This window comes from Hippopotamus amphibius, chromosome 4 (genome assembly GCF_030028045.1).
Source record: "Hippopotamus amphibius kiboko isolate mHipAmp2 chromosome 4, mHipAmp2.hap2, whole genome shotgun sequence".
NCBI lineage: Eukaryota > Metazoa > Chordata > Mammalia > Artiodactyla > Hippopotamidae > Hippopotamus > Hippopotamus amphibius.
In genome coordinates this window covers 158,679,769-158,696,460 of record NC_080189.1, presented here as the reverse complement: position 1 = coordinate 158,696,460, position 16,692 = coordinate 158,679,769, and the positions used below count along the sequence as shown (strand labels likewise).

At 42.6% G+C, this 16,692-nt stretch overlaps 1 protein-coding gene across 5 annotated transcripts in view; it reads left to right on the top strand.

Moving 5' to 3' along the window:
* Nucleotides 1-16,692, top strand: part of ZFYVE1 (zinc finger FYVE-type containing 1) — a 50,879-nt gene that overhangs the window by 4,127 nt on the left and 30,060 nt on the right. Inside the window, exon 1 of one of the 5 annotated variants that reach the window (XM_057733794.1) lies at nt 12,673-13,215. The exons of the other annotated variants lie outside the window; for them this stretch is intronic. Coding sequence (XP_057589777.1) covers nt 13,213-13,215 — 3 coding nt within the window. The 5' untranslated portion in view covers nt 12,673-13,212. Of the gene's footprint in view, nt 1-12,672; nt 13,216-16,692 lie in introns of those variants that run through there. 5 annotated transcript variants of the gene reach the window in all.

The window sequence follows — 16,692 nt, the reverse complement described above, 5'->3', positions numbered from 1 at the left end:
GTGTACCGAAGAAGACAAATCCAATCTTCTTTTTTTGCAGTGTGTAATGTGTATATAATTAGGTTGTTTTGTAAAGATTTCTTCTTTCATAAACATTGACCACTTCCCTGGAAATAACAGTTTATTAATTGCAAGCAGCACTGGTTGGGACTAATGGATTGAATGAGAGTTTTAGGTGGTGATTTGTTCTCATAGAGTCATAGTGGAAAAGTACTTGGAGAAAATATCTAGTTCACTTTTCTGATGTGAATGTCTAAAACAATTAGAGAGATGATTGATATAAATCTACATGATGAATTCAGCTAGATTGTGAACTCCTGGAGAGCAGGACCACGTCTTGTGCCCTGGGTCATGTACAATGGTGGGCATGCTGTCAGCACATAAATACTTGATTGGTGATGTCATATCTCAACCTCAGTTTTTAGAAGTGAATATCACACACATACTTAGTAAAAAAACCTAAAATCGTATGAAAGGGCATACAATGACAAGCGTTTCCCTCCTACTGCATACCCTTAGTCTCTTTTGCTAGAACGGTCACCATTAACAGTTAACTACATGCCCTTCTGGAGTTTTTTCACATATACTTATGAATATATGTATGTATCCTTTTAATTTTTCAACAAAAAGGGAATCTAATATACTTTCTGTTCTGTCCTTGGCTGTTTTTCACTATAGGATACATCTTGTAGAACTTTCCTTATGAGCACATTGAGGTCTACCTCATTATTTAAAGGCTGTCTAGTACTCTGTTGAATGGTTTTTCTATAATTTCAGCCTATTAAGGGATATTTGAGTTATTACAACCAAGGATGTATTGAATATCCTATAAATCTATTTAGAAATGGGATCTTTTTGTTAAATGATATGTGCATTTTAAATTTAGATTGATATTACCAAATTTCTGAACCTTATTTTCTCAGCTTCTGCAGTACTTCTCTGAGTCTCCCCTGGGTTCTGGTCTTGCCTCATCATAGTTAAAATTTAAAGAGCTCTTAGTGTGGTGTTTGGCACTGTTCTTAGCATTTGAGCTCATGGAATCTTGATGATAACTCAGTGTCTTAGTTTCTTCCTGTTGCTGTAGCAAATTACCACAAATTTAGTGGCTTAAAACAACACAAGGTTATTCTCTTATAGGTTGGAGGTCAGAAGTCCTAAAATGGATCACTAGGGCTGTGTTCCTTCGGGAAGCCCTAGGGAAGAAATATTTGTTTCCTTACGTTCCTGGCTTCAGGAGGCTTCCCATGTACTTTGGCTTGTGGCCCCATCATCCAACTTCAAAGCTAGGTGTGTTAACATCTTCCAGTCCCTTTCTCCATGTCTTTTCTTCTGTTGTCACTTGCATCTCTGTGGCCCTTCTGCCGCTCTCTTACAAGGATCCTTTTGGTTACACTGGATCCACTTGGATAATCCAGCATAATCTCCTCACCTCAGGGTCCTTAATTCAGTCACATCTGCAAAGCCTTTTTGCTCCATGAAGTGACATATTCACAGGTTCTGGGCATTAGGATGTGGACATCTTTGGGGGGCAGGCGGGGGGCAATTTCAGCCTGCCACACCCTGTGAAGTAAGTTGTATGTCTTAGTCAGTTGTACTGCTATAACAGAATAGTATAGATGCGGTGGCTTATAAACAACAGAAGTTTATTTCTTGCAGTTCTAGAGGATGGGAAGTTCAGAATCATGGAACTGACAGATTCAATGTCTGATGAGGGCTTGGTTCTTCTCACCGTGTCATCACATTTGTAGAAGGAAGCTCTCTGGGGTCTCTTATAAGGGCACTGATCCTATTTCGTAAGGGTTCTACCCTCATGATCTAATCCCCTCTCAAAGGTCTTACCTTCTAATACCAGCATATGCGTATGTATTTGATGGGGGGGCGGGGCATTGTATTTTCTAGATGAGGACACTGAAGCACAGAGAGATGAAGTGACTTGCCAAGATCAAGTTGCAATAAGTGGCAGAGGGTTTGAGATCTAAGATCCTTGCTCTGTGACACTCCTGTTCTCTCTCACTGAGTCGTTTAAACTTTCTTTTTTTTTTTTTTAAACTTTCTAATCAAACTACATTCTGATCAATAGCATCAGCTCACCAGTTCCTCATGGCTGCTGTGAGGATCAGATGAAACTTAGCTCTGTATAAATGCAAGACGGTTATCACTGAGGAACTCCTTTCTCATAGCAGTGAAGATTCCATGATTTAGACCCCAACTTTGTTTTCCTTTTCATGTTTCTAGGCATTTGTGGGTTTTGATCATTTTCAGTTTCATACATAGTGATTATTTTAGCAGCTTGTAGGCTGTTACTGTTAAGTGCGGTTCCCTCAAATTCTCTGGCCTAGAATCTCCTAAGGTTTGTTGTTTGTGATTTGAGTAGTATTTAGTTTCTTTTGGAAAACCTAAAAGGACAAAAAGCTTCCTTTTGGAGGTGACAATTTTATGATCATCCTGTTGCCATTTGAGTGTATACTAGAATGGCAAATTTGAGGAGAGATTGACTTTTGGTTTCAGAAGCAGGAACTCATTATTGGTGGCTCTTAAATGGACACATTTGACCTGTTAGCCAAAGATATTCATTCATTCATCACATTATTATTTTTTAAGTTTATTTATTTATTGGCTATGTTGGGTTTTCTTTGCTGTGCGCTGGCTTTCTCTAGTTGCAAAGAGTGGGGGCTCCTCTTCATTGCTGTGCATGGGCTTCTCATTGTGGTGGCTTCCATTGTTGTGGAATACAGGCTTTAGACATGCGGGCTTCAGTAGTTGCAGCACACAGGCTCAATAGTTGTGGCTCTCAGGCTCTAGAATGTAGGCTCAGTAGTTGTGGCACACGGGCTTAGTTGCTCCGCAGCATGTGGGATCTTCCTAGATCAGGGATCAAACCCATGTCCCCTGCATTGGCAGGCGGATTCTTAAGCACTGTGCCACCAGGGGCGTCCCTATCACATTTATTGAGTATATGTTCTGGTGCCAGGCATTTGCTAGGCTCTGGGGAGACGTGGTTAATAAGACTTTGTCCATGCCGTTGTAGAGCTTACCATTCAAGTGAGGAAAGCAGAGTTCACACATGTAAACACATAAAAAGCTGGTTCAGATGTATAATCAAGGAAGAGTGACTGGGAAGCCACTTTTGCCGGGTGATCAGGGATTTAATTGCAGAGGTGATTTTTAAGCAAAGACCTAATGGTTAATACTACCTCGGGAAATAGACCTCCAGACAGAGGGGGGTGAGAACAGAAAGCAGGTGGGATGGCATGTTTGAGTAGAGAAAGAATGCCCGTGTGGCTGGAGCGAGCTGGCAGAGAGTGGTGAGGATAGAAGTGCAGAGATAAGCAGGTGTCAGATCCCGTGGGGCCTCGTAGGCCATGGACATAAGTGTGGGTTTTAAGTGTAATGGGAAGCACCAGATTGCTTTATGCTGGAAAGTCACATGAGCTGATAGAAGTTGTATAGAGATCCTCTTTTTTTTAAAAATAAATTTATTTATTTATTCATTTATGTATTTGTTTATTGGCCATGTTGGGTCTTCATTGCTGCACACGGGCTTTCTCTAGTTGTGGTGAGCCAGGGCTACTCTTCTTTGTGGTGCGTGGGCTCCTCATTGCCGTGGCTTCTTTTGTTGTGGAGCACAGGCTTTAGGCGCATGGGCTTCAGTAGTTGTGGCACATGGGCTCAGTAGTTGTGGCTCATGGGCTCTAGAGTGCAGGTTCAATAGTTGTGGCACGCAGATTTTGTTGCTCTGTGGCATGTGGGATCTTCCTGGAGCAGGGATCCAACCCGCGTCCCCTGCATTGGCAGGCGGATTCTTAAACACTGTGCCACCTAAGAAGCCCCTATAGAGATCCCTATAGAGATGGCTCTTGACTTTGGTGTGAAAGCTAGATTGTAGTGACTGTGGGAGGGCAAGAGGGAAAGCAGGGAAACCACTTAGGAGGCTATTTCAGATGCTGAGGGGAAAGCTGGCTTTGATTTGGTGCTATCAGTGACATGGGGAGATGGAAAGACATTGATGAATTTGGGACAAAGTTTGGATGTAAAACAAGAGTGCTGATATATTTGGTGAAGGGGTGAGGGAATGAGAGAACTCAGTAGTGACTCCTAGACATTTGTTTTGTGCAAATAACACCTATTTACTATCCCAGATTTTATTGACTTAAATTGATAACACTTTAAGAACTCAATTCGCACAATAAAGAGAGAATTTAAAAAATCTCATTTGGTATTATGTAATACAGCAGTTCTCAACCAGGAGTGATTTTGCTCCCCTGCGGGGTTTGGCAACGTTTGGCGATATTGCTGGTTGTCACAACTGGGGAATGGGGGGTTATGTGCTACCCTGTACTAGTGGGTAGAGGCCAGGGTGCTGCTAAATACCTTAAAATGCATAGAGTAACCCCCACATAAAGAGTTATCTGGTACAAAATGTCAGGGATGCTGAGATTGAGAAAACTGATTTAAGAGATGAAGGTTTGGTCTGATAGGAGATCTGGATTCTAGTGAAGTGGAAAACATTCATCTAGTACACCACTTTTTCTTCCCTCTTTTGGTTCTGTTCGTTCCTCAGAAGTAATTTAGCTGAAATCAGTATTCTCTTTTGGCATATTTTGTAACCGCTCTAGTAAAATGGTTAGATTTTCTGTGTTGTGTTCATTGATTTTTCTAGACTTAGGTGGAACTGTACTTGGGAAACCAAACAACTCATGGATCCATTATTTAGAGCCCACAGTAAGTAAATGATCCACACTGACAAGTCATCTATAATCTCTTGAAGTTAGAGACAACACCCTTAGCGAATAAGTCAAAGGTTAGAGGAATAAAGTTCTTAGTGGAGGTAGGGGGTAGTATTTTCCTATCTGTTGAGTCTTGGGAGGGATTCAGACATCTTGTCTTACCGAAATATTTCTAGTCACAGAGAAAAGGTGAAAAAAATCATATATAGTAAATATATGATTTTATATATTATATATATTCATATATAATAAATCAAATATAAATATATATATATTTAAACCCCATACAAATTTTTCTTTCACAACCACTTTATTCTCCACTGTCTCTTTTCTATAAACTTCCTGTAAACTGTCTTCTTTCCAAGAGAATAGAGCAGCACACTGATGAGCAGTTGGCCCTGTTTCGTCTTTATGCTGACTGACCCTTGTTAGTAGGAGAGCTGGGAAGCTTTTCATGCCAAAAGACTCCTGAAGTTAAATCCCCTCCTGCTGAACATGTGGGGCGATAGGGAAGCCCAGTGACCCAGGAGTGGTCAATGAGAAGCTAAGAAAGTGTTCCCTGGGGCAGGCCCTGCTTGACTCAGAGATAGACAGCCTTCGGCCCTGTCTGAAAGAGAAGGCCAAGGTGAGTCTTGGAGTCCTTCCTTCAGTGAAATCAGCAGTGGACCTTATCTCACTGAGACCGTTGCTTTAAGAAGACCCATCACGTTGTTTGGCTGCTTCACTTGTTTACAGTCCCAGAATAGTGTGGCTCAAAATACTGGGACTTGGCTTTTTTTTTTTTTTAATTGTCTAAAAGAGACATTATTCTAGTGGGATTCAGGAATGGAAAAAAGCGAGGATGTTTTTGTACTATATGGGAATCCTTAACCACAAACTGGCTATGCTGGTCTGTCCCATTTCTGTGCTTCTTCTGTCTTAGACTCATCTCCTGGTGACCCCTTTAGCCTTGTCCTCTGCTTCCTGGTCTAGGGTACCTTCCTGGGGCTTGCTCTTTCCAGGACCTCTGTTTCAGACAGGCTGGTAGAAACCTCTCAGGACTTAACTGGTCAATAGGTCAGGAACCTGGGGATCATAATTTTCTTTCTTTTTTTTAAATAAGTTTATTATTTATTTATGGGCTGTGTTGGGTCTTTATTGCTGTGCTTTCTCTAGTTGCAGCAAGTGGAGACTACTCTTCGTTGCAGTGCATGGGCTTCTCATTGTGGTGGTTTCTCTTATTGCAGAGTGTAGGCTCTAGGTGCGTGGGCTTCAGTAGTTGTGGCACATGGGCTCAATAGTTGTGGCTCACAGGCTCTAGAGTGCAGGCTCAGTAGTTGCAGCACATGGGCTTAGTTGCTCCGCAGCATGTGGGACCTTCTCGGACCAGGGCTCAAACCCATGCCCCCTGCATTGGCAGGTGGATTCTTAACCACTGTGCCACCAGGGAAGTCCCATAACCTTCTAAATTGTGGAACTTTCCTATTTTTCTCTTTGGATGGTCAAACTATTATAATGTAAGGACTAACTCTGGTGCTGTGGCTGGTTAGCCCTTTGGCAAATTCTGGTCAGAATATATTTACTATTGGTTATTAGGTTCTATATTTAAAAAATGTAACAGAAAAGCTTCCCATAGATCTGCTTAGGGGCTGTCTGTCAAAATAATAAGCAGTGATTGGTGGAACAGCAGAGGCTCCCTCCCCCGCCACCACCTTTTACTCCTAGAAACCCAAGTTAAAGCCCCTTTTGTTTAGTAATAGTAGTAGGGGGAGGGCATTGTATGGTATTACTGTGAAACTAGGGTTGAGGATGACTCAGACAAGCAGGAAGATGAAAGAGCCCCTATTATATGCCTCTAGTTTCTGCTCAGCATCTTCTGAGCTCTCTCAGCTTTGGGCTCATTCAGTTGTAACAGGCTCCTGGCATTTAACCTGGGAGACTATTTTGTTTAGTCCAGGGCTGTTTAAAATTTGACCCATACAAGCCATCAAAACCACTGTGAGTCAGCTTTTCAGGGAACCTATCTTTAACTATTTCAAGTAACCTCCAGTTTGTGTGATTGTAATTTTTTCTGATCTGTCAGTTCCTTGCAGTGATGGATTTTTTTCTGGACTTTGGCAAACATTTGGTTTTTTGAGCCAGGTTAATATAACAGGCAGATTTCTTATTAAGTTGACAGTGTATGTTTTCCCTGTGGATGCATCTCCTGGCTGTACCACTCTTGAGTTTGTCCTGCAGATTGTGTCACACGGAAGCCTTCTGATGGCTGGCTGGACTTTTCTGGGGAGTCCTGCCTGCTTTGGGAGGAGCTCCCAAGAGATCATTTCTGGCTGAAGTTAGAACTGCTAAAGTGTATTGAGTACATGTGATCAGTGAGGGGCAACCAGAGGAAAGCTAATGGGTGAGGCCCCAAAGAAGGGAAAGAAAACAAGGATATAGAAAGTTCCAGGCAAGAAGAATTGGAAAGACCTATGGGAAGAGACACAGAGGAACTTTTGGAGGCAGGAAAAAGTGGATGTTTCCTTGGAGGATGTTTTGTTCATTTTGCCCCTCTTTCCAATGGCTTTTGGCCTGTAATTAAGAGGCTCTCTTTGACTGGTTTGTGAGGTCAGCTTGGTGGTGGCTGGAGTCCTTGGGCAGAGAAGTATGTATACCTGACCTCTGGCTTGACTTTACTGGAGGATGATTCTGCTTTCTGGTAGCTTCTGGAATTTTTTTTCCCTCCTTCCTGATTTTCTTCTACTTGTGACTGGACTGTTGCTGTCTTTCCCAGGGAATTTGACTTTAGATGTTCGAGTACTTGAAAAGAACAGACAGAACCTGGTTCTGGCATGTGGTCAAGGACACCCCAGTTTCAAGTTAAGAGAGAACATGATCCTGAGCAATTCAGCAGTCAGAGTATTCTAGAAATTCCTCTGCTTCTCAGCCCATTCTCCTGCCTGGTGAATATGTCACCTTCGTGGCTAAACTGTTTTCCATAATGTCTCGTAACCTTTTCTTTCAAAGAGTAATTCAGTTTACGTGTATCATTCAACAGCAGTCATAAACATTAATTGAGCATCAATTATGTGCCTTATTAGTTGGCGTAATCTCTGTGAAAAATGCTTTAAAATGAAAATTCAGAGGTTAAGCAAGGCTGGGGAGGGATGGCAGAGGCCTTCATTCATGGGAAAGCCCCACTGTCTTTTGTGCTTGTCTCTGAGTGGAGGCTGTTTGAGGATCCTGTAATTCTTTCTGCATGCCCTTTCTGGTCCTGGTGGCCATGGGCTTAGTTTGTGGTCACAGGGTGCACGATTGTTTTTCCCTCGCCTTAGTCAACTCTGTTATTTGGATCTGAATCATCTGACAGACAGACAGACAAGCAGGCAGGCAGGCAGAAAGACGATCTGCTTTACCTTTCTTCTCTTTCCTTCCCTCCCTCCCCCTGCCTTCTTTTCCCTCCCTCCCTCCCTCCCTTCCTTCCTTCCTTCCTTCCCTAATTCTCTCTCTCCCTCTCTCCCCCCTTCCCTCCCTTTCTTTCCTTCCTTCCTCTCTCTCTCCCTCTTTTCTTCCTTTCTTTTCCTTCTCCCCTTACTTCATGAATTAAGAAGTTAAATCTACCACTGCCAGGGGAAAAAGCTTTCTTCCTAGAACTACATATAAATGATTTTAGGCTTATGTACTGATGTGGATTGGTCATACATTTGTCTTTCTTTCTCTACCACGGAGATTGAGCTTGCTGCTTTTTTTTTTTTTTTTTTAAGGGATTGATTTAAAAAGGTTTTGGCTTCATAGTGCTGCCTTCCTTGACCACCATATTTAAAAGAGCAACCCCTGCCCATACCTGGTAGTCCTAGTCCTCTCTCCTGTTTTTTTTTCACTCCACTTCTCATTGTTTGACACAACATGTACTTAAAATCATCTCTTGTGGTATAATTTCTATATCATGTTATATAATATACACATTTTAAGTGTACAGTTCTATGAGTTTCAACAAATGTATATACACATGTGTAACCAGCACCACCACCACAATCAATACAGAGTATTTCCATCCCCCCACAAGGTTCCCTTGTATCCCTGGGAGGTTAGTCCCCGGCAGTCACTCATCTGTTCTCTACGCTATGGATTTGACTTTCCTAGAGTTTTGTGTAAATAGGTTAATGCAGTAGTTTGGTGTCTGGCTTCTTTCACTCACCATGTTTTTTGTTTTTTGGTTTTTTTTCACTCACCACGTCTTTGAAGGTCATTAATGGGGGATGTCTCAGTTCATTTCTTTGTATTGCTGAGAAGGGTTCCATTGTATGGATATACTGCAGTTTCTTGATTCGCATGTCGCTGGGCATTTTGTACACCACATACACTGTTTTTGTTCGATTATTCTTTCTTCTCCCCATTAGAATGTAAGCTTCCTGAGGACAGTGATTTTTTTTGTTGGAGTATAATTCATGTAACATGAAATTCACCATTTTAAAGCAGACAGTTTGTTGGTATTTGGTACATTCACAGTGTTGTGCAGCCACCACCACCTGTATCTAGTTCTAAAGCATTTTCATTGTCCCAGAAGAAAATCCTGTACCTGTCAAGCAGTCCATCCCAGAGGGCAGTGATTTTTTGGTTTTTTTTTGGGGGTTTTTTTTGGTCTTTTTTAAACATGTATTATTTTCCAATTATAAAGACAACATAGACTCATCATGTTAAAATACTGAAAATACAGAACTACAGAAGAGTATACGATTTTATCTTAATTTTACGATAAAAGAAAGCCATTAGTATCTCAGTCCTTTTTAATGTTGCATTTACTTTTTTCAAAAATAATTTTTTGAGATATTCACATACCATACAGTTTACCCATTGAAAGTGTACAGTGGAGTGGCTGTTAGTATAGTCACAGGTGTACACAACCACTAACAAAGTCAGTTGTAGAACATCTTTATGACTTTATCAGGCAGTGATTTTTTTTCCTCTTCTGTTCATCCTCATCTAGAACAGCGTTTGGCATATAGTAGGTACTAAAATAATATTTGTTGAATGAATGAAATACACTAATGAGAATAAATCAGTTTAATCATTATTCAGCAAACATTTAATGAGTGCCTACTGTGTGCTGACAACTGAGAGAGTTAGAAAGTGGCACTGAGACACTGAACTTGCCTTTGGGGAGAGGACTGTTGAGCGGTGATAGGAAGCAAATACATAGGGAATTCTCTGGCAGTCCAGTGGTTAAGACTCAGGCTTTCACTGCCTTAACCGGGCTTAACACTCAGTTAAGCACACTCGGGCTTAACCGATTCGATCCCTGGTCAGGGAACTAAGATCCCACAAGCCGTGGGGTACAACAACAACAGCAACAAACAAATACATAGAAATAAGGTGGATGACCTCAGAGCAGTATGGAGAGGCCACTATGGAAATTCAGAGGAGGGTGATATTGCTGGAGTGGTTACTACTGTTACTTAAATAGTTATATGCTATATTGTTACTCTGCCAGGCTCTGTTATCACATTCCATGTAGAATAGAAACCAGGCCCCTTTCCGTCTCCACGTCAGACATCAAAGATCTCCTTATAAAGCTGTGTCATCTGTTAAGGTCTTCAACATAAACTGTGAGAAATGCACTTTAGGGAGTCTCTAGTGTACTAATAATTCTTGGAATCATGTCACATTATTGTTTTGAAGACTGAATGCATTCTTATGCATAATTTATGTATTATGCATTCTTATAACAGCTTTTTTTTTTTAATTGAAAACATCCTTTTGAGGGAGGGAGTGGTATGTGTTGAGTAAGTATCTTCCTTGTCCCATTATCCCTAATTCTTTTTTTTAAATTTTTTTTATGTTTGGCTGCATAGGGTCTTTGTTGCAGCATGTGGGCTTCTCCCTAGTTGTGGCGTGGGGAGGTTTTTCTCTTCTCTAGTTGTGGCGTGCAGGCTCCAGAGTGTGGGCTCTGTAGTTTGTGGCGGGCAGGCTTTCTAGTTGAGGCGCTCAAGTTCAGTAGTTGTGGCGTGTGTTGCCTCTAGACATGTGGGATCTTAGTTCCCTGACCATGGATCCAACCTGGGTCCCCTGCATTGCAAGGTGGATTCTTTACACACTGGGCCACCAGGGAAATCCTCCTAATTCTTTAATGAGTCATTTATTGGAAACCTTCCCTCAGGAGGGTTTTTGCTTGGGATAATGGAATGAAATTCTGCAGTGGTGGTGATGACTGTGCCCTAGAGGCAAACCAGGGCAACTGCAGCAATCATGTCAGTCAGCGCTTCTCTAGCATTTACTGCATGCCTCCGTTGTGCTGAGTGCCCCCTGTGCATTATCTCACCTGATCCTCACAGTGGCCCTGTGAAGTAGATTGTGTTGTTACTCTCATTTTACAGGTGAGAAAACGGAGGCCCAGAGAAGTTAAATAACTTCTTTAAGGTTATTCTAAAGTCAGTGAGTGGTAGAGGCAGATTGGACCCTTAATGGTAACAACTACACCGTTCCCTTCCCTAGAGAGAATGTAGCATTTAGACATTCTGTGCTGTGTTCATTCATTTAACAAATAAGTATAGATTTCCTGTTATGTGTCAGGCTCTGTGCTAGGGCTGCAGTGGTGAACAACACGGCCCGGACCCTTGCCAGCCTGGAGTATGTTCTAGTGGGAAGCTCGGAACCAGGAATAATGGGGAAATGTCAACAGGGATGGTGGGTGAAGAATGGAGGCTGTGGGCAACGGAAGGAGAGTAATTGTCCACAGTGTGATCCAGGTACAGGTGGATCTGAACCTAGCTCTTTCTTTTTAAAAAAATTAAAAAAGTTTTCTGTTGGGGTTTATTACAGGATATTGAATATAAATCCCTGTGCTCAGCTCTCTTGTCTTCTGTCTAGCCTGGTGGTGTTACTGCTAAGTCTCAGAGCCTACACCAGAGCTTCTGTCTGTTTTTGTAGCTGGCCAGATATGGGTGTGCCATGCCACTTAAAAGGGGGCCTCCATCTTCCATCTGGAAGCTCCTTGGAAGATTCCCTTGAAGATGATGTGGGTCTTGAGGATGACTTGGTATTTCCAGTCTGTCCTCAGAATTCAGCATGGCTTTGGAAAGCTTTTTATTCAGAGATAAAAGGAGAGCTAAACTGGGTGCGTTGGGTGAAGTCAAAGAAACTGCCCAAGGAGCTAAAAATGACCCTTTCAAAAGAATTTGTTTTGTGGATCATCTCTGCAGAGAAACATTTCTCTTTCCTGCTAGAGGAGGAGGGGAGCTGCAGGCAACGCTCCTGGTCCTGGTCTTCTGGTCACGTGTCAGAAGCACCGCCGGTAGTTAGAAGACATGGGAGGAGAATTCCTGACCTCTCAAGTAATGGAACTCTTTGGGGACACCAGAGTGGAAGAAAGTGATCTTTGCCCTTACCAAATGTGCTCCATGTGTTTGTGAAGCCAGTCTTGTGACTTCAGCGGTCTTCAGAAAACATTTGATTGAGAAACAATTGTTTTTACATGAAACTCTATTGACAAATACACGGGCAGACACAAAGATATTCACTCCTTTGAGGATAGAATGAAAGGTAATTTTCTGAACCAGCTGGGTTGAGGGGAAACAGGTTTACTAGAACTTTCTGGCAGCAGGGGTTTGCCATTGGAATGGAACCTCCTCTGGTTTAAAAATGGACTGGTTACTGATCTGTTTGATGTTGTTTAAGTAAAAATTCTGTCTGAAAATTAGGCCATGGACTTAAATCATTGCCTGGAGTTTTTTTCAACATGATGAAAATGGCTCTGGATTTCTGAAGGAAGAGTTCTCTCACTTTCTACGTCTCCTTTCCTTCCCACAGAAGAAGGAAAATGTTACCTAAATTCTATACCTGTGCTGGTCTAACATCATTAGGTTAGTGCCAGACACTAGATGAGGCTCAATACATGTTTGTTGATTTGTCAACTGAAAAAAAATACAACCTAAAAGAGAGAATTAAGTTTTGAGAATTAAGTTTTACTAGGTGACCTCACTGAGGACTATAGCCTGGGATACAGCTTCTCAGATAGCTCTGAGGAACTGCTTCAGAGGGGTTTAAGAGAGGGACCAGGATAAATGGGAGTTTTTGCTGGAAAAAGGAAAGAAATTGGAATCCAACATCAAAAGATTACTGCCAGTCACAAAGAACAGACATCTCAAGGTAATGATTTTAGTGCTTTTCTGTGTATGGGAAGATGCAAGAGTCTGGGCTCACTGAAATTATACATCTTCGCTACCTAGGCCAGTATCCTGTTTTTCTCCATCCTGAACCCCACCCCCAGAGCAAACCAAGGCGGGAGGGGTGGGGTAGCTGAAATGACTAATGCCTTCATGGTGGCAGCATTCTTTTTTGTTTTTGTTTTTAATTTATTTGTTTATTTGGCTGTGCCAGGTCTTAGTTGCGGCATGTGGAATATTTATTGTGGCATGTGGGATCTAGTTCCCTGACCAGGGATTGAACCCTGGGCCCCTGCATGGGGAGCACAGAGTCTTAACTGCTGGACCTCCAGGGAAGTCCCAGGCAACATTCTTTGTTTACTGAAATGGTAGGCAACATTTTTTTTTTTTTTGGTCTACAGATTAAATGAAGTAATCAGGTTCTAGTTTCCTTCTGGGATAGTGATCCCAGTTCTGATAAGATTGAGAATGGTTTGGTTTCTTTGGGTTCTGTCTCTTCTTCTGAACTCGAGCAAAAATGGAATGAAAGCAGAAAAAAAGTCACCAGAGACCATCACATAAAAGTAATTAGTGGGAACTTAACTTTGGAAATAACTTATTGATGTAGGTTAACTTTAGAATCTCTGTGCAGAGATAAACAATCATCCTTGTTGGCTCACGGTGGGATTTCTTACGAGCATTAGGTTGTGGTGGGAGCAGCCATGCGTCCCTTTGCCCTTTCCATTACTTTGGGGAAGGAGCTGATTTTTGCCTTCAGCTAAAGGAACACCTTCATAAAAATTTAGGTGACAGTATGACTGTAGTTGGTATAAATCAGATCCTTTTCACCCAGAGAGACCAGAACTGAAGGGACCTCATTGCTGAGCTTCTTTCCTTTGGAGTGTTTTCCAGTGTCTTTGGAGTTTTACGTTTGGTCTCTGTGCTCTGTTGAACTTTCCTCCTTCCAAGGCTTTTTACTTCAGTTTCTATCCCGTCTCTTGCTTTTCCCTTCCCAGGCCTCCTTAGAACAAAGCCCATGTGTCACTCTTCTGGAATAATTCTCTGAGGGCTAAGAAGGAATTTCTTGAGGGAGACTATCATCATTCCCATTGCCTGCTTGGGTCAGAGGTTGACTTTGCACTGCTGTAAACTGCTCTGAACTCTGAATTGGAACAGTGGAGATGACTGAGTACTGTTACATTTCCTTTTAGAAACTCTCCTTGGAATTCTACACAAAGGGAAAAGCTTTGTGGGTGAGACAGTGATAGAGAGAGGGGTGTACTGTTGGGTTTCTTCAAGGTGGATATGATATTAGATTATCCTTTGACCAAGAGTCAGCTCTAAAGTCAGTATTAATAATAATATGTTTTGCGTAGAGGGAGTGGAAAGGAGTTATCAGGAGCAAGCAGTGAAATCTTTCATTTTCAGATAGAATCAGTTTTTTTTTTTAAATAATATTTATTTATTTATTTATTGGCTGCGTCAGGTCTTCGATGCTACGCATGGGCTTTTTTCTAGTTGCAGCGAGTGGGGGCTACTCTTCATAGCGCTGCGTGAGCTTCTCATTGTGGTGGCTTCTCTTGTTGTGGAGCGCGGGCTTAATAGTTGTGGCGCACGGGGCTTAGTTGCTCCGCAGCATGTGGGATCTTCCAGGACCAGGGATTGAACCTGTGTCCCCTGCATTGGCAGGCTGATTCTTTGTGGGGTTTTTTTGTTTTTATTTTTAGTATAAATACTATATTTATTAAATATCTTTAGTTTATTTAAGTGTATTTACAGAACTATTGCTGTATAAGTTATACTTCAGACATCCAATTCAGGTCATTGCCCCTTGGGTAAGACAAATGATAGTCTCAACAGAAAAAAGCAGCTCATTAGTATACACAGATTCACATTGCTTCATTATTTATGGCAGGTGGATTCTTAACCACTGTACCACCAGGGAAGTCCAAGAATCAGTTTAGATCTCACCACCTGGCTGCTTGAGTCCCTGGATGAGCAACTTCTGAGCCACAAGCAGGCGCAGGCCCCGCTGCTGCTGCGCCCCTGGATGCCTTCCCAGTGGGCTCATCTTTACAGGATAATGGGTGCTATTCATCATGTGCTTCCTGCGTGCCGGGCGGTGTGTTGTGCCCTTCGCATGCTGTATCACATCCTCTAGGAGCTGTGGTATCTGTTATTATCTCATTTCCCTGAGGCTTCAGCAGTTAAGTAGCTTTTCCAAGGCCACACAGTGGCAAAGCCGAGAGTAGAATGTGGGCGTTTCAGGCTTGCCTGAGGTCCACGTAAGGTGGAGGAAGAAAGAAGGCAGAGGTCGGGGAGGAGCAGCGTTGGGGTGCTGCGCCTGCTTTTGCTGTTGTGTAAGGGCCGAGGACCATTTCCAACATGTCGAGTTGGGCGGGGTGGCCAGGTGGCAGGGCTTAGAGTCAGGTGGCTTATTTCACTCCAGGAGTGGAGCAGAGTGGGAAGTTGGTTGTGAACAGGCAGAACGAGTAGAGCAGCGGCCTTCTTCTGGCCCCTTCCTTCCTTCATCAAAGGGAATCTTCTTATCTCTTCTTGACCGTCTCCTCCCCTGACTGAAAACCAGTCTTGCTACCACCTAAGCCTTCCTGGCTCGGGAAAATGCCCACAGGTTAAGGATGAATTGAGTAGTACAACAGGGAGCAAAATAGTGTGAAAGGCAGAAGAAGGGAAAATGAAGCACAGTTTGTTTCCCAGGCATTTTCTCATTTATCTGTTGATCCGATTAGCCACCAGTACCCAGTCGGGGGAGGCAAAGATGGTTATATCCTCATTTTACCTGTGAAAAAGTGCAGTCGGTGCATATTAAATGATTATCCAGGGCTCCGTGTTAGAAAAACCAGCCTGAGGTTTGAGCTCCACCTCCCAGAATTCTTTGCACTGGACTCATCTGCACATGCTCAACATGTGAACCTGAATGTTTAACATGCCCTGGTGCCAAAATAATTTCCCACATGCTGACCCGGATGAGTTATTTGTGTCTATTGTGTACATCATTCGGTGGGTACTTAATCAGTATGAATCTTGAGACATTTAATTCTGTACCTAACGGCTCCTACAGGCCCCTTTTCAGATGCCCACTCGTGAGTATCCTGGATAGCAGTTGTTGTTTTTTGGGTAGCTGATGCATGATGGAGTAGATTTCCAGAGGAGAGAACCCCCGGCCTAGTCTTCTTTGCCAGGACTGTTTGATGGCTCTTGCAGTCAGCCACTCTGACCTTATCTGACTCCTCCTGGTAGAGGTTTATGGAGCTTGTGTTTTGTTTCTCTTGTGGCCAACTTAGAGCTTGGAACGAGGCTGGCTGAGTGACGCTGGTCCAAAGTGGGCTGTTCTGTGAAACTTCTTGTTCTTGTCTGTTGCCTGGGAGACCAGTGAGTCCACTATCAAATGCTGCTGTGTGTTAAGCCCTGTGGAAGGTACAGGGTGGAGAAAGGTGATTAAAGTACCTAGCAAGGTGCCTGGCATTCATTCATTCAGTAACCAGATATTGAACTCCTCTTATGTGCCAGGCTGTGTCCCAGGTACTAGGGATGTAAAGATAGACTCAGTTCTGCCCTCATGGATCCAGTGAAGGGCACTGTCACTGCAGTGGGCATTCAGTAAATAAAATTATTAATATTATCATTAACATTAAGGCTATTAATGTAACAGTAGTGATGTTATTAATAGGATGAGTGCGTTACCATCTTGATGAGATTATGGGAAATGAAGACATTATTGTCACACCCAGTGGTCTGTCTACATTTCTCTAACTTCTCTTTATCAAACCAGCAGGCTCTTGAGAATCAGGAATGTGATTTTTCTCTTACGGCTGGAGGATACTAGGTGTAAAGGTGCATCCCGC